This window comes from Protopterus annectens, chromosome 12.part0, assembly GCF_019279795.1.
Source record: "Protopterus annectens isolate FY-2018-M chromosome 12.part0, PAN1.0, whole genome shotgun sequence".
Lineage (NCBI taxonomy): Eukaryota > Metazoa > Chordata > Ceratodontiformes > Protopteridae > Protopterus > Protopterus annectens.
Genome location: NC_056746.1, coordinates 338,730,324 through 338,750,672, shown reverse-complemented (window position 1 = coordinate 338,750,672; position 20,349 = coordinate 338,730,324). Strand labels below are relative to the sequence as shown.

General features: G+C 43.4%; 1 protein-coding gene across 1 annotated transcript in view; it reads left to right on the top strand.

Annotated features, from left to right (window-relative positions):
* Nucleotides 1-20,349, top strand: part of PARN (poly(A)-specific ribonuclease) — a 1,015,251-nt gene that overhangs the window by 526,680 nt on the left and 468,222 nt on the right. Inside the window, exons 16-17 of the mRNA XM_044088915.1 lie at nt 12,785-12,895; nt 12,988-13,057. Of these exons, the coding sequence (XP_043944850.1) occupies nt 12,785-12,895; nt 12,988-13,057 (181 nt within the window). The remainder of the gene's footprint in view (nt 1-12,784; nt 12,896-12,987; nt 13,058-20,349) is intronic.

The following is a 20,349-nucleotide window of genomic DNA, read 5'->3' as shown; positions in this document are numbered from 1 at the left end:
AAACCTATCAGTCTATGCCTTTCTCCCTCTGCCCCTCCTCTCGAAAGTACTACTCGAGATCAAACAGGACAGGCCAAGGACAATGCTGATTGCACCAGACTGGCCACGCCAGCACTGGTACCCACTTTTACCAGTCTCACAGCAGTGCCACCCTGGCACCTGCATCAGACCCCTTCCATGCTGTCCCAGCAGGAGGGCCAGATTTTGCATCCTCAGCTGCAAACCCTGGACCTAGCGGCCTGGCTCATTCCATGAATACATCACCAGCAACTCTCAGCAAACAGGTGCTGGATGTCATCCTTGAAGCCAGGAGGCCTAGTACTAAGAAATCCTGTTCAGAAAAGTGGAAAAGATGCTGTTCTTGGAGCCAGTCTCAGGGAAAGGACACAACTGTGCCCACCTTACCTCAAATCCTAGATTCTCGCAGAACTTCTCCACAAAGGCCTATCCTTCTCTTCTATTAAGATTCATGCCTCTGCCATCTCAGCTCATTACAATACTGAGCCACCCCTCTTCTCTCACTCTGGTCAAACAGTTCTTGAGAGGAGCTAACAATCTAAGACCCCCGAGGAGAGCTCCCACTCCAGCCTGGGAGCTTAACTTTGTACTATAGAAGCTCACGCTTCCCCCCTTTGAGCCTGCTGCTACAGCAGAGTTAAAATTCCTCTCTTGGAAAACAGCCTTACTTCTAACCATCACTTCAGCAAAAAGAGTGTCTGAGTTGCAGGCCCTTATGGCTGTGGAACCCTTCATTATCTTCCATGCGGACAGGGTTTCCCTCGGGACTAACCCATCATTTATGTCCAAGGTGGTATCCAGTGTGGCTTTAAACCAATCCATCCATTTACCAACCTTTTTTCCTAATCCTCAGAATAAAGGGGAAAGGATCCTGCACTCCTTTGATGTGCAAAGGCAGCTTAGGTTCTATCTTGACAGGACTAAACCTTTCAGAAAATCTGACCAGCTGCTAGTCAGCTTTGCTACAGGGGCAGAGGGCAAGGTCATTTCAAAGCAAACCATCTCCAAATGGATAGCACACTGCATCTATTTCTTCTACAAACACCATGGAAAACCTACCCCACAGGAAATCAGAACCCATTCCACTAGCGCTACCTCAACCTCTACAACATTTCTCAGAGGAGTCTCTACCAGGGACATCCTGGAAGCTGCAATCTGGAGTTCTGTACACACCTTCACCAAGCATCACCACTTGCCTATCTTTTCTAAATCCAGAGCTGGATTTGCTACAGCAGTCTTGCAAGGCCTGCTGCCTCCATCCTTCCTCAGCTTTGAGAATCAACCCACGTGTGATGACTGCAGCAGTGAAACATGAAGAACATAGTACAGTTGTGTACACTTACCATAAATGTAGATGTTCGAGTCTATTCACTGTTGCAGTCCTGGTTACCCTCACTCCAGCCCCCTGACTTTTCTATACTTTCCTACCTATCCTCTTTTTTGGTCATATCTTATGGCAATAGTATTTACTTTTTACTGGCGGTGTTCCACACCATGTAATTGCTTCCTATTTTGGGGGCTCCTGACATCTGGGGCAAGAAAAACTGATGTAATGTCGGCTGCATGTTTTATACCCCCTGATGTCATGGAAGAGGCGACAGCATCTGATGCAGAAATCCCAAGACTCTGGTATTCAGGCCGACTGAGGGCTTACCTGCAGGCAGATAACCCAAGTGTGATGACTGCAACAGAGTGAATACACTTGAACATCTACATTTATGGTAAGTGTACACAACTGTACTGTTTGAAAGATGCTTGTTATATTCCCATTGCCACAGAGTTGAGAGGTTCCCCAGATTTTGTGTGTCTGGGTTGCATTTTCAGTTCTCTGCATTTACTCTTTGAGTTGACTTCAGCTCCAATGGTTTTCACCAAATGATTAGGACCAGTAATAGCAAATTGCAGACTGCATGACATTCACATATATCCATATTTAGACAACTTGCTCATCTTAACAGATTTTTTTTTTCAGGTGATAAGATTCCCATTACTTGGATTACAAATCTCCTCCTCAACCTGGGTTTTCAGATCAACAGTCAAAAAAAAATTCCTTGATTCCTTCTTGCAGGATAGTTTTTCAAAGATGCTTTCTAGATTCTTTCCAACAAAAGCATTCCCCACTTGGGAGAAATTGGACTTGGATCTGGACATTTTTCCAAGTTTCTCCAATCAGTCTCTGACTTCAGCCAGGAAGTAACTCAGGATTCTAAGGATCATGGCATCTGATTCTCAACATTCCTCTTGCCAGGTTGTACATGAGAAAAATCCTAGGTCTTTGCAAGTGATTACAGACACAGCACAGCGATGTGGTACTTCAGGAGGCCCAGCTGTACCTGTAAGAAATCCTTAACTGTCTGCATGGATTTCACTTTATCCTCCATTTTCTTCAACACCTCTTCTGCTTTAGCACCAAAGTATCATGCTGTAATGGAGCATCTAATAATTTTGCTTTAACATGATCAGGCAGATTCTGTTCCTTTAACCAAGCATGCCTTCTAATAACAGAACCTGTAACAGCGGCCCTGCAAGAGGCCTCCAGTGAATCATAACCACATTGCAAAGTATGCTTTCCCACTTGTTCAGCTGCATGCAATAAATCCTGCATTTCCTTGTTCTCTGAACATTCAGAATTTGTCAACATTTTCTGTTTAAGCAGTGACATTAAGTATTGCTGATATTTAAGCATATGAAACTGACAATTTAAAGCCCTTACAGCCAAGGTAGCAGAAGTGTAAACTTTTTTCCCCATCTGTCCAGTACCCTAGAATCCCTATCAGAGGGGACAGGGTTTTTTGCAATGGAAGCTTTGACCCCTTTGGGACCCTGAGATGTAGTTTCTGGGTCAGCAGCGGTGTTTTTATATAGGAATTTGATAGTCTGGGACCCTGTAGTATCTGTCTGGCTTAGCAGGTGCAGGGGGTAAAGAGACAGGGGACAGGCTGGACTCTGAAAATACATCATATACAATATCTAGAACCGGTGGAATAGCAAGAGGTCTATGCTGAGGTAATAGCAGAAAGTCTCTGAGCCTTTTCTTTGATTCTGAGTAATCTTGGCTCTCCCAGTGGAAATTCTCCCTCATGGTATGCAGGGTTCCCCAAAAGAATAATCCTCAGGAGGAGAGACTGAAGGAAGGGATTCTTCAGCATCACAGTCCTCATAGGGAGGAAAAGAATATCCTCGTTCAGAAGAGGAATCAGAGGAAATTGAGACCTGATCAGAAGTATCATATTCTGTCTCTTGCCTAGGCCTCTTATCAGGAAGGGGGATGGGAACCCCTGATCAAAGTAATTAGGTCTTCGGCCATTTTAAGCATCTGTTTTTTAGGCATGGAAGCCTGAGTAGGAGAATGCTGTACTTGTTTCTTTGTCTTTAGAGCTGCTTTAGTCTTTGTCTTTGAAGCTGAAGATGGTTTAACATATAACTGTGTAGGTCTGAAGACACCCTCAGAAGCCGATGCCTGTGGCTCTGGACCCATCTGAGGGAATGATTTTGGAGTGTCCAATACCTTGAGTATCCAGAGGCCTTGGCGGCTCCATGTGGGAGTCAGAAGCGGCCTGTGGCTCTGAGGTAGTGGGCACCAGGGACTGCGAAAGCGCCTCACTGAGAACCGGTGACTGGCTCGGATGCCTATCCTTTTCCTTGTCCTTGCGTTTTTTGTAAACTCCGGTCATCGGCTGTTCCGATGGCATTATATAGTTAAATCATTGGCCAAAGTAATGAAATGCAAAATCGAACCAATGCTTAATAGTGCGTTGGTTAAATCTAGCTCAAAACCGACAGCTAGCAATGCTGTGTTCAGGGCCTAGGCAAGGAATACAGTAAGAATGAAAATCCTTATGAGTATTTGCTTCCCACAAGAAATACAATTGTTAACTTTTTCTGACATTGGTCTGGAGCAAGAAAAAGTTTTCCCAATGGGGTACTTAGCTTAAATGAAGACTTTGGTTCTGAAATTCGGATTTGAAAATCTCAGGAGTCGGCCGACCGGCACTTGCAAACTGCTTTAGCTTCGGGCACCGCACGGCAAGAAAGACACAGGGGTAATGGTTGCAACAGTGAATACACTCGAACATCTACATTTATGGTAAGTACACAACTGTACTTTTTCTGACCACCTCAACTTACTTAGGATTATGCATGAAAAATTTTCCAGTTTCTTCAGCCAGCCTGATTGACTTGAGCATCCTGAGGCAATGTAGCAATTGTTTCATGTAGACTGACAACCCATTTCTTCTAGTCCAAACAAATTTGTTACGAGAGAGATGCATCTGTATCAAGAATCTAGAATCAAGACTCTCACTCACCAGTCAATTCATCTGATACTAAGTAGGTTGTCAGCATGCACACCTCACCACCTGCATCTACCAAACCAACAACGCATAAACCTTACAAATGCAGAGGTCCTTAGCAGAAGCTTACCTAAACATCAGAGACTTCCCAAATGCAAACACAAACACGCTTCACATAATACATCTTCTGCAGAACATAGTTCACTTTATATACCACACACCAGTGTCTCACCAGTCAAGCCCCTAACACAAAATCAAACATCTTAGTCAACTCAATTCTGAGAGACACAGATGTCCCTCTCTCTAGGTTGGATAAGGAAGAAGTCAGCTGTCTGTCAGGTGCCAGGATCCATGATCTCACACACACACACACTGAAGTCTCTCAACAACAGGCACTGTTATGACTCCATCATAGTCCATGTTGGTGTGAATGACTTAAGATGTACCTCACTGGACTATATGAAGAGAGACATGACCGAGGTCTCTGCGTCTCAGGCAGGTATGTCCTTAGCCTTAAGCAGCATTTTAACTTAGCCTAGGATGATACGTCAATAAAACAAAAAATGATTGACTTCGACAATTTGCTTAGTTTCTGGTGTTATTCAAAGGGGATCCAGTATCTGTCACCCTGGGATGACATGGTCGACAGACCTCTGCTTTACCAGAGATTGTCTTCATCTGTCACCATTGGGATTTCGTTTACTGTTTAAGGCTCTTGCTATCCCCACAATGCTGTTTTTTAGGCAATGTCACAAGAACAAATTCCCAATGTAAAAATACCCTCTAAAAACAACCTCGGGGATATGCTGCTAAACGCTAGGAGTCTAAACCAGAAACTGCACTCACTGGAAGCAGTCCAGCCCCTGGAAGATGCTGACATTTGTGCAGTCACTGAGACCTGGTTTAAGACTGAGGAGAGCACTCCGGCCTTACCAGGTTACATTTCCTTCCACATGTTCAGACCACAAACTGAATGCATGAGAACTATGGGAAGTGGTTAAATAGCTCTATATCGGTTAAATAGCATGATTCACTTGAATTACTTAAAGTGCAATTGACTGTAGGTAAGACCCCTCTTCATGTCATTGCCAGCTATATGACCCCCGCCATGGCTAAGGCTGTTGCCACCCCTATAGTGCCTTTTTTAGGCAGTGTTCCAAAGACCAAATAACCACCGTAACAGCTGTAAAATGCAATCTGAGGGTCATGCTACTCAACACTAGAAGTCTAAATCTCAAGATGCACTCGCTCAAAGCACTCCTCAAAATGGAGAACATCGACATTTGTGCTGCAACGGAGACCTGGTTTAAAGCAGCAGAAAGCACCCCTGTCCTACTATGCTATAACTCATTCCACACCTTTCGGCCCCAAAACATGGACCGAAGCTCCAAAGGCGGTGATTCCTCCATATTTATAAAGGATATGCACACCTCCAGACTAGTAGCCCAGCATAATGCATCCGAGATACTCCAGGTAAAACGTCGATTCAGGTCTCCCAAGACCCACTCCACATTCCTAAGCATTCTGGAAACTAAGATCCAACCCAACACACTTGTACTAGGTGACTTCAACTACCCCTCCATCAGCTGGGAAAATTACTCATGCAGCAATGCACTAGCCCAATGCTTCCTGGAATTCTTCTATTCCAATGGCCTGGACCAGCTCATTCTTACACACACTAGAGGACGCAACATCCTTGACCTGGTTATTACTACCATGGGCAACCATTGCTCTACACCAATAGTTCCTCCCTGGTTAGATCCGACCACAAACTAATCACCATGGAAATTCACATCTCACTCACACCCCCTGCAAAGGTGTCAACCATGAAAAACTTCTCCAAAGCTGACTTTGGACTCCTAAAAACAGAGGTAGCTAACTTCACAGCACCCATGCCAATGGAAAGTGTATGCATGACTGCCGAATCCTACACCAGTGCACTGTACCAACATGTACATAAATGCATGGAACTAGCCATACCCAACAGAAACAAGACACTCTCCTCCAAAAAAGGAAACCAGTCTGGTTGTCCCCTGCCATTAATAAACTCTACAACAGAAGGAAGAAACTGTTGCAAAAAAAGGTGAAGTCCCAAATCTGAAAAAACTCCCTTATTACCGTCAACAAAAAGTTGAGATCCCTCATCAAAACCTCCAAAGCCAGCTATGAAGTCAGAATTGCAGCAGACACTAAAACCAACCACAAAGCCTTTAGTTATATCAAGAATCTCCATGGCAAAACCCAGGTTTGCACTGAGTTACTGCACAGTGGTACCTCCTATACTGAGCCAAACAGATATTGCTAACATACTGGCCAACAGATTCAGTGTCAACTTTACCCCTCTCTCCTCCTCTAAAGGACCAATCTCAATACAGGAAAAATGCCAGGCACCCAGCATTACAGCAGCACAGGTTAGAGCTGCATTGTCTAAGGCCAAGAATACAGCTTCCATGGGACCCGACAATATCCCTGGCTGTGTTCTACATGAATTACAAAGTGAACTGGCACCGCATCTGTGTGCTCTGTTCACTCACAGCCTTACCTCAGGCTTTGTCCCTACTGAATGGCACACTGCTACAGTCATCCCTCTCCATAAAGGAGGAGCTACTACAGACCCTGGAAATTATCGCCCCATTAGCCTGACAAGTCTGATATATAAGGCTATGGAGCGCATCATCATGGACCTAATTAACAAGGATATAGGGAATCTCCAAAATCCAGATCCCACGCAGTTTGGTTTTTGTGAACGGTAGATCATGCCTGCTCAACCTGGTTGACTTCTTTGAGTCTGTCACCAGGGCGGTGGATGAAGGTAAGGCAGTTCATACAGCCTACCTCAATCTGGCTAAGGCCTTTGATACCATTCCTCACTCAAGAATTATTGATAAACTCAGCAAACTAGTTTGGTGAGTTTGGGTGGCGCAGTGGTGCAGCGGTTAATGCTGACACCTCACAGCAAGAGGTTCTCCGGTTTGATTCTCGGCTGGGGTGCATCCTGTGTGGAGTTTGCATGTTCTCTGCGTTCACGTGGGTTTCCTCCGGGCACTCCGGTTTCCTCCCACATTCTAAAGACATGCTTCTGGAGCATTTCTCCCCGGGCCTCTGCTGAAAACAGGATCTGTGGAACCTAGTCGGACTTTCCCGGTCAACAAATGTTAAATAAAAATAAAAAAAATAAATAAATAAACTAGGCATCAGCCCCTATATCGTTAGGTGGATTGCAAATTGGCTCACAGATAAAACCCACAGTAGCGAACTCCAAGTCAGACAGCCGACCAGTCACGAGTGAAGTCCCACAGGGATTGGTCCTGGGTCTTCTCCTGTTTGACATCTACTTCTCAGAAGTCCAGGTCAACACGGAGGAACTCTATGGCTGACCAAATTCTCAGACTACTGCATGCTGGGAGCCATTATTAACTCCCCAAGTGATGCAGACATCCTACAGAAAGGCCTCACTGAGACCAATGACTGGTGTCGAAACCACGGCCTTAAGTTTAATGCCAAAAAATGCGTTGTCATCCCCTTTGGGAAAAACTCAGTTCTCACTAATTATCACAACAATGGGAGCCCACTGAACACTGAAGGCATTATAAGAGATCTGGGGACACAGGTTGACAGCAACCTCTCCTTCGACCACCACATTGTCACTGTGGTCAGAAAGTCCTATGTGGCACATCTCATCACCAAGGGTTTTGCATCCAGGAAGAAAGAGTTCATCATTGCTCTCTACTCTTCCCTCATTAGACCAATCATAGAGTATAATGCCTATTTGGCATGTACCTCACTAGACACCTGCAACAGCTGGAGAGGCCACAAAAGTACCTCATGAAGAGGATTCTAGGCCTTAAACACATGTCCTGCCATGGACAGACTCAAAAAAACTCCGGAGACCTCAACCTCATTACAACAATCAACAGAACATGCTGGAGGGACAGGTTCATAACCCAGAGACTGCCCATGCTCTGGAATAGACTTCCCATACATGTCAAGCATAGCACCTCATTGGCCCTCTTCAAGAGAAATCTTGATGAGTGGATGGGAAATAGAAAGTTCACTCCAGAGATCACTCCAGTGGCTCTACTTCATAGAGGCACTGAGAGCTAATGACAAGTGGCACAATGCCAGGGCACTTTTCTGGGCTAGGCTTGTAAAGGCCCCAGGGCCATTAGTCTAGTACACACCCATGGAACCTGTGAGCCTATGAATCTGGACATCCACTCAGCCTACTTGGGTCTACTTCAGTCAATCAAGATACAACCAAACAGCCTGGTTTTGGATGACTTTAATTACCCCTCTATCGACAGGGTAAATTATACATGTTGTAACTCACTTGCCCAAAGGTTCCTGGACTTTGTTAACTCCAGGACTCTGGACCAGCTGGTTGACATGCCCACAAGGGGCTGAAACATCCTGGACTTGGTGCTCACCAACCCTGATGTGTAGCCATCTCTAGTGAGATCTGACCACAAGTCAGTCTCTCCTGAAGCAACTAACACAAGACCCCCCCTTAGCAACAACTGGACTAAAAAACTTCTCCAAGACCAATTACACATTCTTACGTGACAGCATAAATAGCTTCATAGACTGTCCCCCACTGATGGAGCAGACACCTGTGCTGAGTTGTACACCAATGCTTTATACAAACACCTGTACAATTTTATTGACTCTGCTGTACCTGATAGAACCAAAGCAAGATCTTAAAGGAAAAACAAACCTGCCTGGTGGACAACTGCCATTAATAGCCTATACAACAGGAGAACCTGTCTAAAAGTAGGAAGGAATGGTCTCAAAAGTGGAAACACTCCCTCCTCAACATAAGCAAGCAAATAAGACTCCTACTGAAGTCCTCCAAAGCTAACTTGTTGTTGTTGTGACTTTCGGCTTTTCCCTGTTAGGGGTCGCCACAGCGGAACTCCGGTCCGCTAATGATTGGCAGTTGATTTTTACGTACCGAGTTGCCAGCCCTGACGCACAACCTTCAACGAAGGTACGCCTATTCACACATGTCTCCACGCAGAAGACGCTCTAAATGAGAGTCGAACCGGACAGCGGCTTACTGTGAGGCAACGACGCTACCGCAGCACCACCACCGCAGATCTCCATGAATCCAAATTAGCTTCCCTAACTAAGGATAACCACAAGGCATTCTTTAGTTACACCCATAACCTCAAAGGTAATGCCCAAATTTGCACTGAGCTCATAGTTTATGGTGCTACATATATACTGAACCTGTGGATATAGCAAACCTGCAGTCTGACAGGTTCAGTGGAAACTTCACTCCCTTGTCCCAACCACATATGCCCCAAAGCATTCCTAACACCTGTCCCCCACCTAGTATCGCTGGGGAGCAGATGTTAAATGCCCTCTACAAGGCTAAAAACACAGCCTCTGTGGAACCAGACAAAATCCCAGGCTGTGTTTTACATGGGTTGAAACAGGAATTAGCATCACCATTGAGTATGCTTTTCAGTAGACCCATTAGCCTGATCAGTCTTGTCTGAAAGGCCATGGAACGAAGCATCATGGACCTTAACAAAGATGTAGGAAATCTCCAAATGCTCACTCCCACCCCATTTGACTTTGTCAGGGGGAGATTATGCCTGTTAAACTTGGTGAATTTCTTCAAAACAGTCAGCAGAGCCCTAGACGAGGGCAGATCTGTGCATATGGCCTACCTAGCTGTCGCCAAGGCCTTTAAAACAATCCTGTACTCGCGCATCATTGATAGCTCACCCAGCTGGGTATCAACCCATATATTGCCAGGTGGGTTGCAAACTGGCTCACTGATAGAACTCATATTGTCAAAATAGGGGACTCCAGCAGACCTGTAACCAGCTTCATTCCACAGGGATTGGTTCTCTGACTCCTACTGTTCAGAATCTACTTCAGTGAAGAACAGGTTGACACTAAAGGACTGTGGCTAACAAAATTTGCTGATGAATGCAAACTAAGAGTGATCATTGAAACTCCTAGTAATGTCAACATCCTGCAAGTAGATCTTGCGCAGACTGACTGTGATGCCAAAGTCATGGTCTTAAACATAATGCAAAAAAATGCACTGTCATCCCCTTCGGTGAGGATGATGTTTCTGCAACCTGCCACATCAATAGCAATACCCTAAGCGCACAGTCCGTGGTGAGAGATCTGGGCACACAGGTTGACAGCAACCTTAACTTCGATCATCATGTCTCCACAATGGTAAGAAGGGCATTTTGTATTTCTCATATCATAAGTAAGGGCATTGCCTCCAGAAAAAGACATTATAACCCCCATGTACTCTTCCCTCATCAGGTCTGTGCTCCCTTTGGTATGTTCCTTTCCAAACACCTTCAGCAATTGGAGAGACCACCAAGGTTCCTTACAAAGAAAATTCTGGGTGTTCAAGATCTGTCCTATTCAGACATACTGAAACCATTGTCATGTTACTCTGTCTTGTACAGACTGGTCAGAGGTGACCTCTGCCTTGCATATAGAGAATCTCTTACCCAGCTGTAATGGAAATGCTGCACATTCGTCAGTGAAATGGCACATGGGTCACTCGCTCAAGGGACCTTAACCTGGTATGTGACATCAACAGAACTTGCTGAAGAGACCGATATCTCTCACAGAGGCTGCTTCACCTTTGGAACAAGCTTTCTATTCATGTTAAACAAAGCCTCTTGTTTGCCCTATTTAAGCATAATTTGGACGATTGGATGGATAACTGGAAATTCACTGTGGGGGTTCTACCTGTGTTCTTCTTGGACAGAGGCAGTGGGTGCTGATTTTAGTGTCTACTTGAACCAGAGAACATGGGTTGAACTTGACTGGGCTTGTAAGAGTCCTGGGGCCATTAGCCTAGTAACATCCTATGATCCTAAAGGATTACCTTAAGAACAAATTCCTCATTCACACCAGAAGTTGTTTGAATTTACTTTTGAATCGGGCCATCAACCTCACTGTTTTCCATCCCAAACCTAAAAATCAGGGAGAAAGGATTCTTCATACTCTGCACCTGGACATGCACAGGCAACTCTGGCATTATCATGACAGAACCAAGTCCTTTAGGAAGGCTGAACAGCTGTGTTTCTCTATGATGGGACAAAGAAAGGGCAACCAGTGTCGGACTGTTTCTAGATAGTTATCCCTTGCTTTTGCCTTTTTTTATTTTATTTTTTTTTTGTTCTCACCATGGTAAATCACTTCTAAGCAGAGTTAAGGCACACTCTGTGAGTCTTGTCTTTGACATATTGGAAAGGTGTGCACTCTAGAAGCATTCTAGAGGCAGGTGCTTGGTCCTGTTTTGCATACTTTTGCAAGGCACTGAAAACTAGATTTCTTTTCTTGGTCCAGAACAGGTTGTGCTGTGACCATTTTGACTAATCATTCCTTCCTCCGAGATTGGATATACTGCAGTAGCATTAGCTATAAGGATAGAGTTCCAGCAATGGTTTATGATGAATATAGTACGGTTGTACTTACCATAACTGTAGCTGTTCAATGAAATCACTCCTGTAGTAGCTACACCCTCCCTCCGCCCCAACTGTTTTCTGTATACAGTTGTGTTCACAACTTTGCTTTTTCCTTTTTGGGTCAAAAAGGTCCTGCGTGATTTTAGCACACAGGCTGCTGTTTGTTTTCCTTTGGAGCTTGAGCCACAGCAGCCTTAGATGCACGTGTGGGGGAGGATGTCCTGTCTAATTGGCTGGCAGTTGCATCCTTTTGCAACGTATAATCCATATCGCTAAAACTATGTTAAATTTTTGATTAAACATGCAACCTCAGTTTTGCTTTATGTTGAAGTTTGTAATTTTGCTCATCTCCATCTACATCCTGTTACATACATTATATATTATCAGGAGCTTAGCATCTTGTTTAGAGGTCCTCATAGTATACCATTTAAGTAACATATAAACAAAATAAGCAATAAAGTAACATACACTAAGCTATTTAGTGACAACTTTATTAATACTGTACATTAGGATTCACATAGTTCACACATTTATTCGTTTGTAACTGGGCATCATTATAATCATGTGCAAAACAACGTTCATAGTTTTACACTCCAGCTCTCTAACTGCACTAAAGTTATTCTTCAAGTGCAGTACCAGTTGATAATATTGAAGTGTGTGTGCATTGGTGCAGAACAAGTCCTTTAACAGACAAGAGACAGAATGAGATATTGTTCATAATTCTTGGGTACATCTGTTATCAAAGGCATTTAAGACCATATTGTTCAGTACTAATCAAACGTCACTCCAGGACTGTGCTATTCAGTTTCTGATGTGAGCAATATGTACGCCTTTTATAAAATACTTTGTAGTAAGAAGTTTTAAAAGTTCTGTTCTCGAGTGCAATTATGTGTTGTTTTAGAAAAATGATACCTCACATTATGCAATATAACATCTAATGCTTTCTTTATTTTCTGATAATTATATATATTCTTTTGTCCAATAATTCCTTCCCATATTGGAGCAATTGTGTTATTTTTGCAGAAAGTGCAGAAGGCTTTCCACGTTATGACACTGCAGCAGAACAACTTCATGAAGCTGGCTATGATGCCTATATAACTGGCCTGTGCTTCATCTCAATGGCTAACTATCTAGGTAATGCTACTACTTTTGCTTCTGTTTTAGCAATTACACTGCTATCTTTAGGCTAGCTAAACTACAAGTTTGTTTACTTTTTTGCTTGCTAGGTTCTTTTCTAACGCCTCCAAAACTACGTGTGTCTTCCCGATCCAAGATTGTTGAACCATTTTTTAACAAGTAAGTATCATAAATGCTGTAAGGTTTTGCAGGAGAAATGTCATAATTTCTCTGTATAATATAGTAGATTGTGAAAACTCGACTGCATTGGTTACTTGTAACGATCAGGTGGATGAAATTTGCACATTTTTTTTCTGAGTGGAGCACACAAGTTATGCCCAGTCATGGGAATTAGTGTGAAATGGAGTGGGGGAAAACATTGTTTCAGAGTTATAGATCCCAGGAAACAATTTGAATAACCTAAAACTCTAATCCTAACTATAACTGTAATTCTGTCCCAAACCCTAAAAGTCTAACTATAAAAATCTAAATGCAAAAATAATTGCTACTATATGATGATAGTTCCTAGCGTTTGTTAATCTTAACAATAAACCCTGAAGGTACCTTTTGCGTCTTGTCTGACTAGAGGCATGAGTGAGCTACTTCAGACAGGTTATCTAGTAATGGTGGTGCTTATGTAGAATGCCTTCTTGGTTGCTGTAAGTAACCATTGCCAACTCGCCAGCCTACTTGGTTTAAAAAAATTATCTGATGTCCATTTCATTATTCCTCACTTCTGGGTCATTGGATCTGACCTCGGATCAGATCCGGCCAAACTTCACAAGACTATGATCTGAGCCTCGAGCTCCTCCCTCACCCATAATCCCTGTCTTCTTTCAAAACCCTCAGATCTCATTTGCTGCAGAAAAGCACAGATGTGATCCGTAGCTCTTGAGCAACTTTTGGAAAAGTGGGATTTTTTTCCGGTATTGATTTTGTTCATGTCTTTTTCTTCTTAGTTAGGAGTTAGATGAATTCTTTCTTCTTTGCCTTTCCTCCTGTCTACTTGCACAGTTAAAGGTTTCCATTTTTAGTGTAGTTGAATTTTTGCACATTTGTCGCTTTCTGTTTTTTGCAGTTCGCCTTAGTAAAAAAAAATTAAAATAAAAATAATTCTTTATATTTATATATAGTTAAGTGCTTGCTTACAAAGCACCATCATTCAGTCCCTGTCTCTAGTCTCTGTTGGTTGCCTGTCAAGGGTGTGTGCATGAGTGTACAAGTGTGGTGTGTAGTCTTTTTCTTCCTTTAAGCATGTCAGAGAGACCATTGGGATTCAAGGGATACATTTCTTGTGGGCACAGAATTCCAAATTCAGATGCCCACAAGGAGTGTGTCTACTGCTTGGGGCTTAGGGCACCTTCATTCTGACCATCTTGTCTGCATGGACTTTAACTCCCGTGCTCTAGCAGATTGGAGGAATAAGTTGATTTTAAAGAGGCTTCGCCCCTCATCTGGAGCTCAGACCCTGCCTCAACCATCCAGTTCAAAGGAGCATAAGAGAAGGACTACTCTGTTTCCGTGGGGGCTTCCTCCTCTTTCCAGTCAAAAAATGCCCCCGACTGCCAGATCCAGAGCCCTCCTATCCGACCAAGTCCAAGGATTCCTCGGATCCAGCTATTTCAGATCCTAGCAAGCTTAGGGCCACCTCAGATCCAAAAGCTTTGGATCTGGGCAAGCCTAGAGGTGTCTGAGTAGAAGTCTGTGAATCTGCATAGGCTCAGAGACCCTTCAGATCCTAAGATCTCGGGTCTGAATGAGAGAGCTTCTTGGGTTTTGGATCCGATATTTACCCAAGTTCTGATGGCAGTTATAATATCTCTTTCTATGATCAGTGGCTTACAAGCTGCTACAACTACAGATCTGAGACCATGGAGCTGATCCCAAAGACCCTTTCAAAAGCAATGTTCTCCAGCTCCAGTTTTCAAGGCAGTTTCTCCTGCTAGATCTAAACATTCTTCTGCTTCTTCAAGATCATCTTGAAGCCTTCTTCAAAGGGATATGGACAGGATGAGGACTTTCCTCAGGACAGAGATTGAGATGGGATATTGCTTCTCTGTCCTGGACTGGGTCCTTGAGGTCCCCTACCCCATCTTTAATTGCTCCTTTTTCGATACAACTTGACATTTTGAAACCCCAGGATCAGGTTCATCCAAGGGAGGTTTCAGCAGAGACAAGTAGATTTTTGTCCTTGACTCCATCAGGGTCCCAGACTTGCTCGGTTACAATTCCTTTGGACCGAAGATGTCAGCGTGGGGACCAGGAGGGCAGGTGTCATGTCCGTCTTTGTCGGAGCCATCCCCCACTCTTGGGGCCTCGGCCCTTGAAAGCTTGGGTCTGATAGTGTCGGGAAGGTTCATATCTGGTGTGGACTGTACTCCTCCTCCCCAGGTGGCTGTGGCTGCCAGAGAGGTGGAGGAGGTGTCTTCCAGTCTGTCAGCATTCCGGGTGGTAGAGAGAACCTTCTGAAGGCCTAGAACAACCTCCAGTCTTCCCCCTGACCCATCTCAGCCTATATCTCTTCTGAGATCTAAACCCAGTCATCCAGTCCGGGGTTAGCTCTCTTGGGTGAGCCTTAAGACTGTTCCACCCCCAGGGGGTCCTGTTGTCTTCTGAATCCTCCTCCAGAGCATCCCATTGAGGGAGTTCACAGGAAGAAGTACAAGAGGAGGCACTTAAGACTCCCCAGTGAAGTGTTTCACTGAGGACACAGACTTCGATGAGGGAGATGGATCCCCCAGATCTCCACCTGATGTCTCCTTTAGAGACATTTTGGAAATTCTGAAACAAAAAGCTGGATGGTCTACCCAACCTCCTCCTGAGGAGTGTTTCTGAAGGCCTTTGGGATGGACACCTGTACATCCTGGGTGAACCACCTGGTGGATGAACTGATTGACCTCATTTCCTGTTGGGCTTGGAAGGAGCAGGACACTGTGGAGCCCATCCCGAAAAGAGCAAATAAATACTTGAGCCCTCCATCAGATAGGTTGTATTGGAGCAAGGGCATGCCTGTGAATGCCATTGTGGTTTTGGCAGCCAAAAAGAAACTGCTAGCTGAGGAGAGCTCTACTGTCCACCTCCCAGACAGGGAGTCATGGGTGCTGGACAGACATGGTAAGCATGTTTATACCTCAGCAACTTTCGGACTGAGAGAGTCTGGCACATTTTACCTGCCTTCAGAGAGATTTGATACAGGAGCTGGGCAAATCTCTATCCGAGACCATGTCTGAGGGTGACCTCAAGGTGTCTCCTCAGTTGGCAACTTTCTTCCATAGCTAATTCCTCAATGAGATTAATTTCCAGCACAGCGGTGCTGGGATCCATGTCAGCAGCAATTTTGCTTGTTTCCTTGGCAAGGTATATACAAGGGTTCTACAGTGGACCATATCGGTTCCAGTGGGCCAGCCTTTATTACCTATTGTCATTGCCAATCAGGTTGCCATCCATTTGCAGAAAACACATCCAGTGGTGGTTCACATTGGAGAATCTACTTCATGGCAAACCCCTTTCACTCCCTCGTCCCTCAGCCATGGTGACCACAGATGCTTCCTTGATGGGGTGGGGGACATTTTCAGAGAAGAACAGTCCATGGCTTATGGTCCCCTGTAGAGACCAAATTGCATGTAAATGTTCTTGAGATAAGTGGTCAATCCTTTCAAGGCTACCTTCCTCCGGGGACATTTGCAGTCCACACAGACAACATCTCAGTGGTCTGGTACATCAACAAGCAAGGGGGAACCCATTCATATCCATTGTGCAGACAGGCCATGAGAGTGTGGGAATGGATGATCTCTTCCAACTGCTTTTTCCTTGCAATGCACATTCCCAGGGAGACCAATGTGTTGGCAGACAGACTCAGCAGGTCAATTCTGAGTCCTTACAAGTGGTCCCTAAATCAGTTGGTAGCAAATCAGATCTTTCAGTGGAGTCAGCCTTGCTGCAACCTATTTGCCTCCCCCTTGAACAAGTGCAGCAAGTACTTTGCTCTGATCCCCCCCCAAGATGGGAAAGCCCCAAGGGATGCACTGTTCGACGCTTAGCCTCCGGGTCTCCTGTATGCTCATCTTCCCATTCTATTGATTCCAAAAGTCTTGCGGAAAGTCAGCAGGATGAAGAGTTCTCTATTTCTCATTGCCCCCATCTGACCTCGTCAGGTGTAGTTCCCCTTCTTATGGTCTCACCTAAGGTATCTGCCCCAGGTACTGGATCCCTGTTAGGATCTAATCTCCCATCCATGCGGTCTACAGATACCCAATCTTTGGTCCCTGAGACTGGTTTCTCCACTTCTGCTGATTCTGAGGAAGTCCAGACTGTCTTCATCAGTGAGAGAGATTATCTTTGCTTCTCAGAAGCTTTGTATGAAAAACAAATTTATAACACTAAGTGGAAAAGATTTTCAGTCTGGGCTTCCAAGCTGAATATTGATATTTTTTTTGGTTTTGGTGCCAGACATTGTGCTCACTTTTTCTCTATTGTTTGAGGAACGAGGTCATTTTTCCACCATTAAACTGCAGTTGATGACAATGCAAAATTTTCACGTGGGAAAGGAATCTGTTTTTGCATCTAGGTTATGTAAGGCATTTATAAAAGGAGCATTTCTGCATGGGCCACCAATTAAAGACCTATCCCCACCTTCAGACATGACTGTGGTTCTTCAGGGTCTGACTCAAAAGCCTTTTGAACCTAACTCTTGTGGTATAAAAATTTTGTGGTATAAAAATTTTGTCTTGGAAAATGGCCTTCCTTGTTGCTGTAACTTCCACAAGAGGAAAATCTGAGCTGCAGGCCCTTTCTTTGAAACCCTCCGTACATTATCTTTCATAAGGACAGGGTGCCCAATGTAGCTACAGAGTCAAATATCAATCAATCTATCCAGCTGCCAGCATTCTTTACAAATCATTTGAATAAAGGGGAGTATGTACGTCACCTTCTTGATGTGCATAGGCAGCTACATTTCTATTTAAAATAGAATCAAAACTGCACCAAAAGCTCACACACCAAAGATTTTATTTAAACAAAAATGTAAGCGCTTTCGCAACTAACCAAGTCGCTTCATCAGACAGCTAGTAAAATACTGTAAAACATTTAAATAAACAAGACATGTCAGGTGATCAGCAATGCTAAGGTCATTGGTTATAGTTAATTAAAAAAATATCATGATTAGTTAAATTAAAAACACGAGTGCTGTGCATTGTATAGCTTTACTAAGCTCTTATAAAAGTAGAGAAAGCATTTCACATAACAATAAAACTGCACATAACAAGCTAACCATTTCTGTATATATCGTACTAAAAATTAAAGCTTCCAAGGACAGGTTACTAGAATTTATGTGGCAATGGACGTGCTTTGAGAAAAGGTTTAAGGGAAGCAATGCCATTCACACCTGGGGGGTTTTCAGCATTAAGCTTCAGTATCCATTCTTGCTCAGTGCTTTCTGTGTGATTCTAAATGTTGCCCCCTCTGATGTCAGGATGTATTACTTGTATCACAAAAAATTAAAAAATGTGTAGGATCTTCACAGCCTACATGGTTAGCTAATGCACTTCTGTCTTTCTTATTTTTAATGTCCATAATATGTTCAAGCACTCTATCTTTGAACATTCTATTCATTTTCCTACATAAAAGGAATGGCAGGACACACAGAAAGAGAAGTATACTACATTAGAAGTTCTGCAGTTGGCAGTGCATTTGCTCTTAATGTTAAAGCCTAAAGATGGATGGGTATAACTGGTACTAACATGAATGTGTTGGCAGGCTATGCAATGCTTGCAAGAAAATGTGCCGAAGCGATCATTTTTACCAGTATGCTGTGATCTCTTTTTATTGCACAGATGCTGTTTCAGTGAGATGTTATTCCTATACGTAAAAGAGGGGGATTTTCCAATTTTGTCTGTCAACCCAGGTGTTTCTTCTAAAATGCTCCAATGTTTTTTAATGATGTTGGTATATTCATTAATATCACTGGAATATTGCATAATAACCCTAAAACCATTGGTGTTAAACTCCAGTCTCTGCCCTGAATCCAAAGATTGACCTTCACTGAGATATGGTTTGCATCTGCCACTGCGTTACCTCTAGGCTTCAGTAATGGCACTGTCAATGTCTTGCGCACTATATCCTCTATCTAAAAATTCTAGAGACAAATGTTCGCTTTGGCACATTTTCTTGCAAGCAGTTGTCCTTTGTGCAACTCATTCAAAACCCCCCAACTGCCATGAACGAAAGTATTTCTTTTTTAACTTTTAAGTCAGGTTGTGGGTCCTGAGTATCTTTCCTGGACTTAACCATTTTTATTGATAAAATAAAAAACTGCCTGTCTTCTAACATTTTTCGTAAAGAAACTTACAAAAATAATTGCTTGGACTTTACAAGCCAACACCCGTTCTACATGAAACAAAATATGATTCGTGGACAGTTCATTAGACTGTCCAGACTTGTAAGTGACGACCAACTTTTTATGCAAGAAAGTGAGTTTCTATGTCAACTGTTTGCACAGAAACATTACCCTAGATCACTTATAACAAGAATTGCCAAAGAAATTGCTCATGACAGGCACACCAAGTTTCGACCAATTTTGACTTCTGGGTTTACTCCCAAAAAACAGCCAGCAACATCAACTGCGGATAGATCATTGAGCTTTCCAATTCCAATAAGTAGAGACATGACCAATATCAGAAAAATCATCACCAACAACTGGAATATTTTAATGAGTTCTGACAACCTAACCAGAGTGTTAGGCGATACTCCACTGTTTTCCTACAAAAGACTAGAACATTAAGAAGCTCGGTGGAAAATAAGGACTCATTATTTTTAATGCAAGCTGTTTCTAACATTAATGAACTGCACGGCATGTTCACATGCGGTCACTGTGTTTGTTGCCAATACATTCAAAAAGGTTCTTCGTTTCAATTCACTCACAATGCTTTTAAATTGCACTTTTCAAGACATTATGATTGCCACAGTCAGAACGTAGTTTATGCTGCGGTTTGTGCTTCATGCACTTCTTTCTACATAGGCAAAACAAGCCGAAAGCTGTCTGATCGCATAAAAGAACATTATTGTGAGATTAGGGCTTCTGATGTGCACAATGCACTAGCAAGGCATTCCGGGCAATGTAACCCCTTTTTGAGATTCTACTTTCTAGTGCTTGAACAAGTGGATTTATTTTTTGGCGATTATGACACGCTCCCTGAAGTTAAAGAATTACAGTGGCAACTAAGATTAGGAGCGGATGTCTCACCGGGACTTAATGATAATGTAAACTTAAAATGAAATGGCAAAATTAATACTTTCAATGTGTGTATCACAGAGGTTGTTTAATTTCGGCCTTTACTGTTTTTCACTAATTCTCTGATTGCAGACTCGTAATTTCTGCTTGAATTACCCTTCTGCTTTCTTGTGATTGGTCTGAAAAATCCATGCACCTACCGTATTGGTTAAGCTTGTTATTAATAGTCATTGGTTACTTTCTA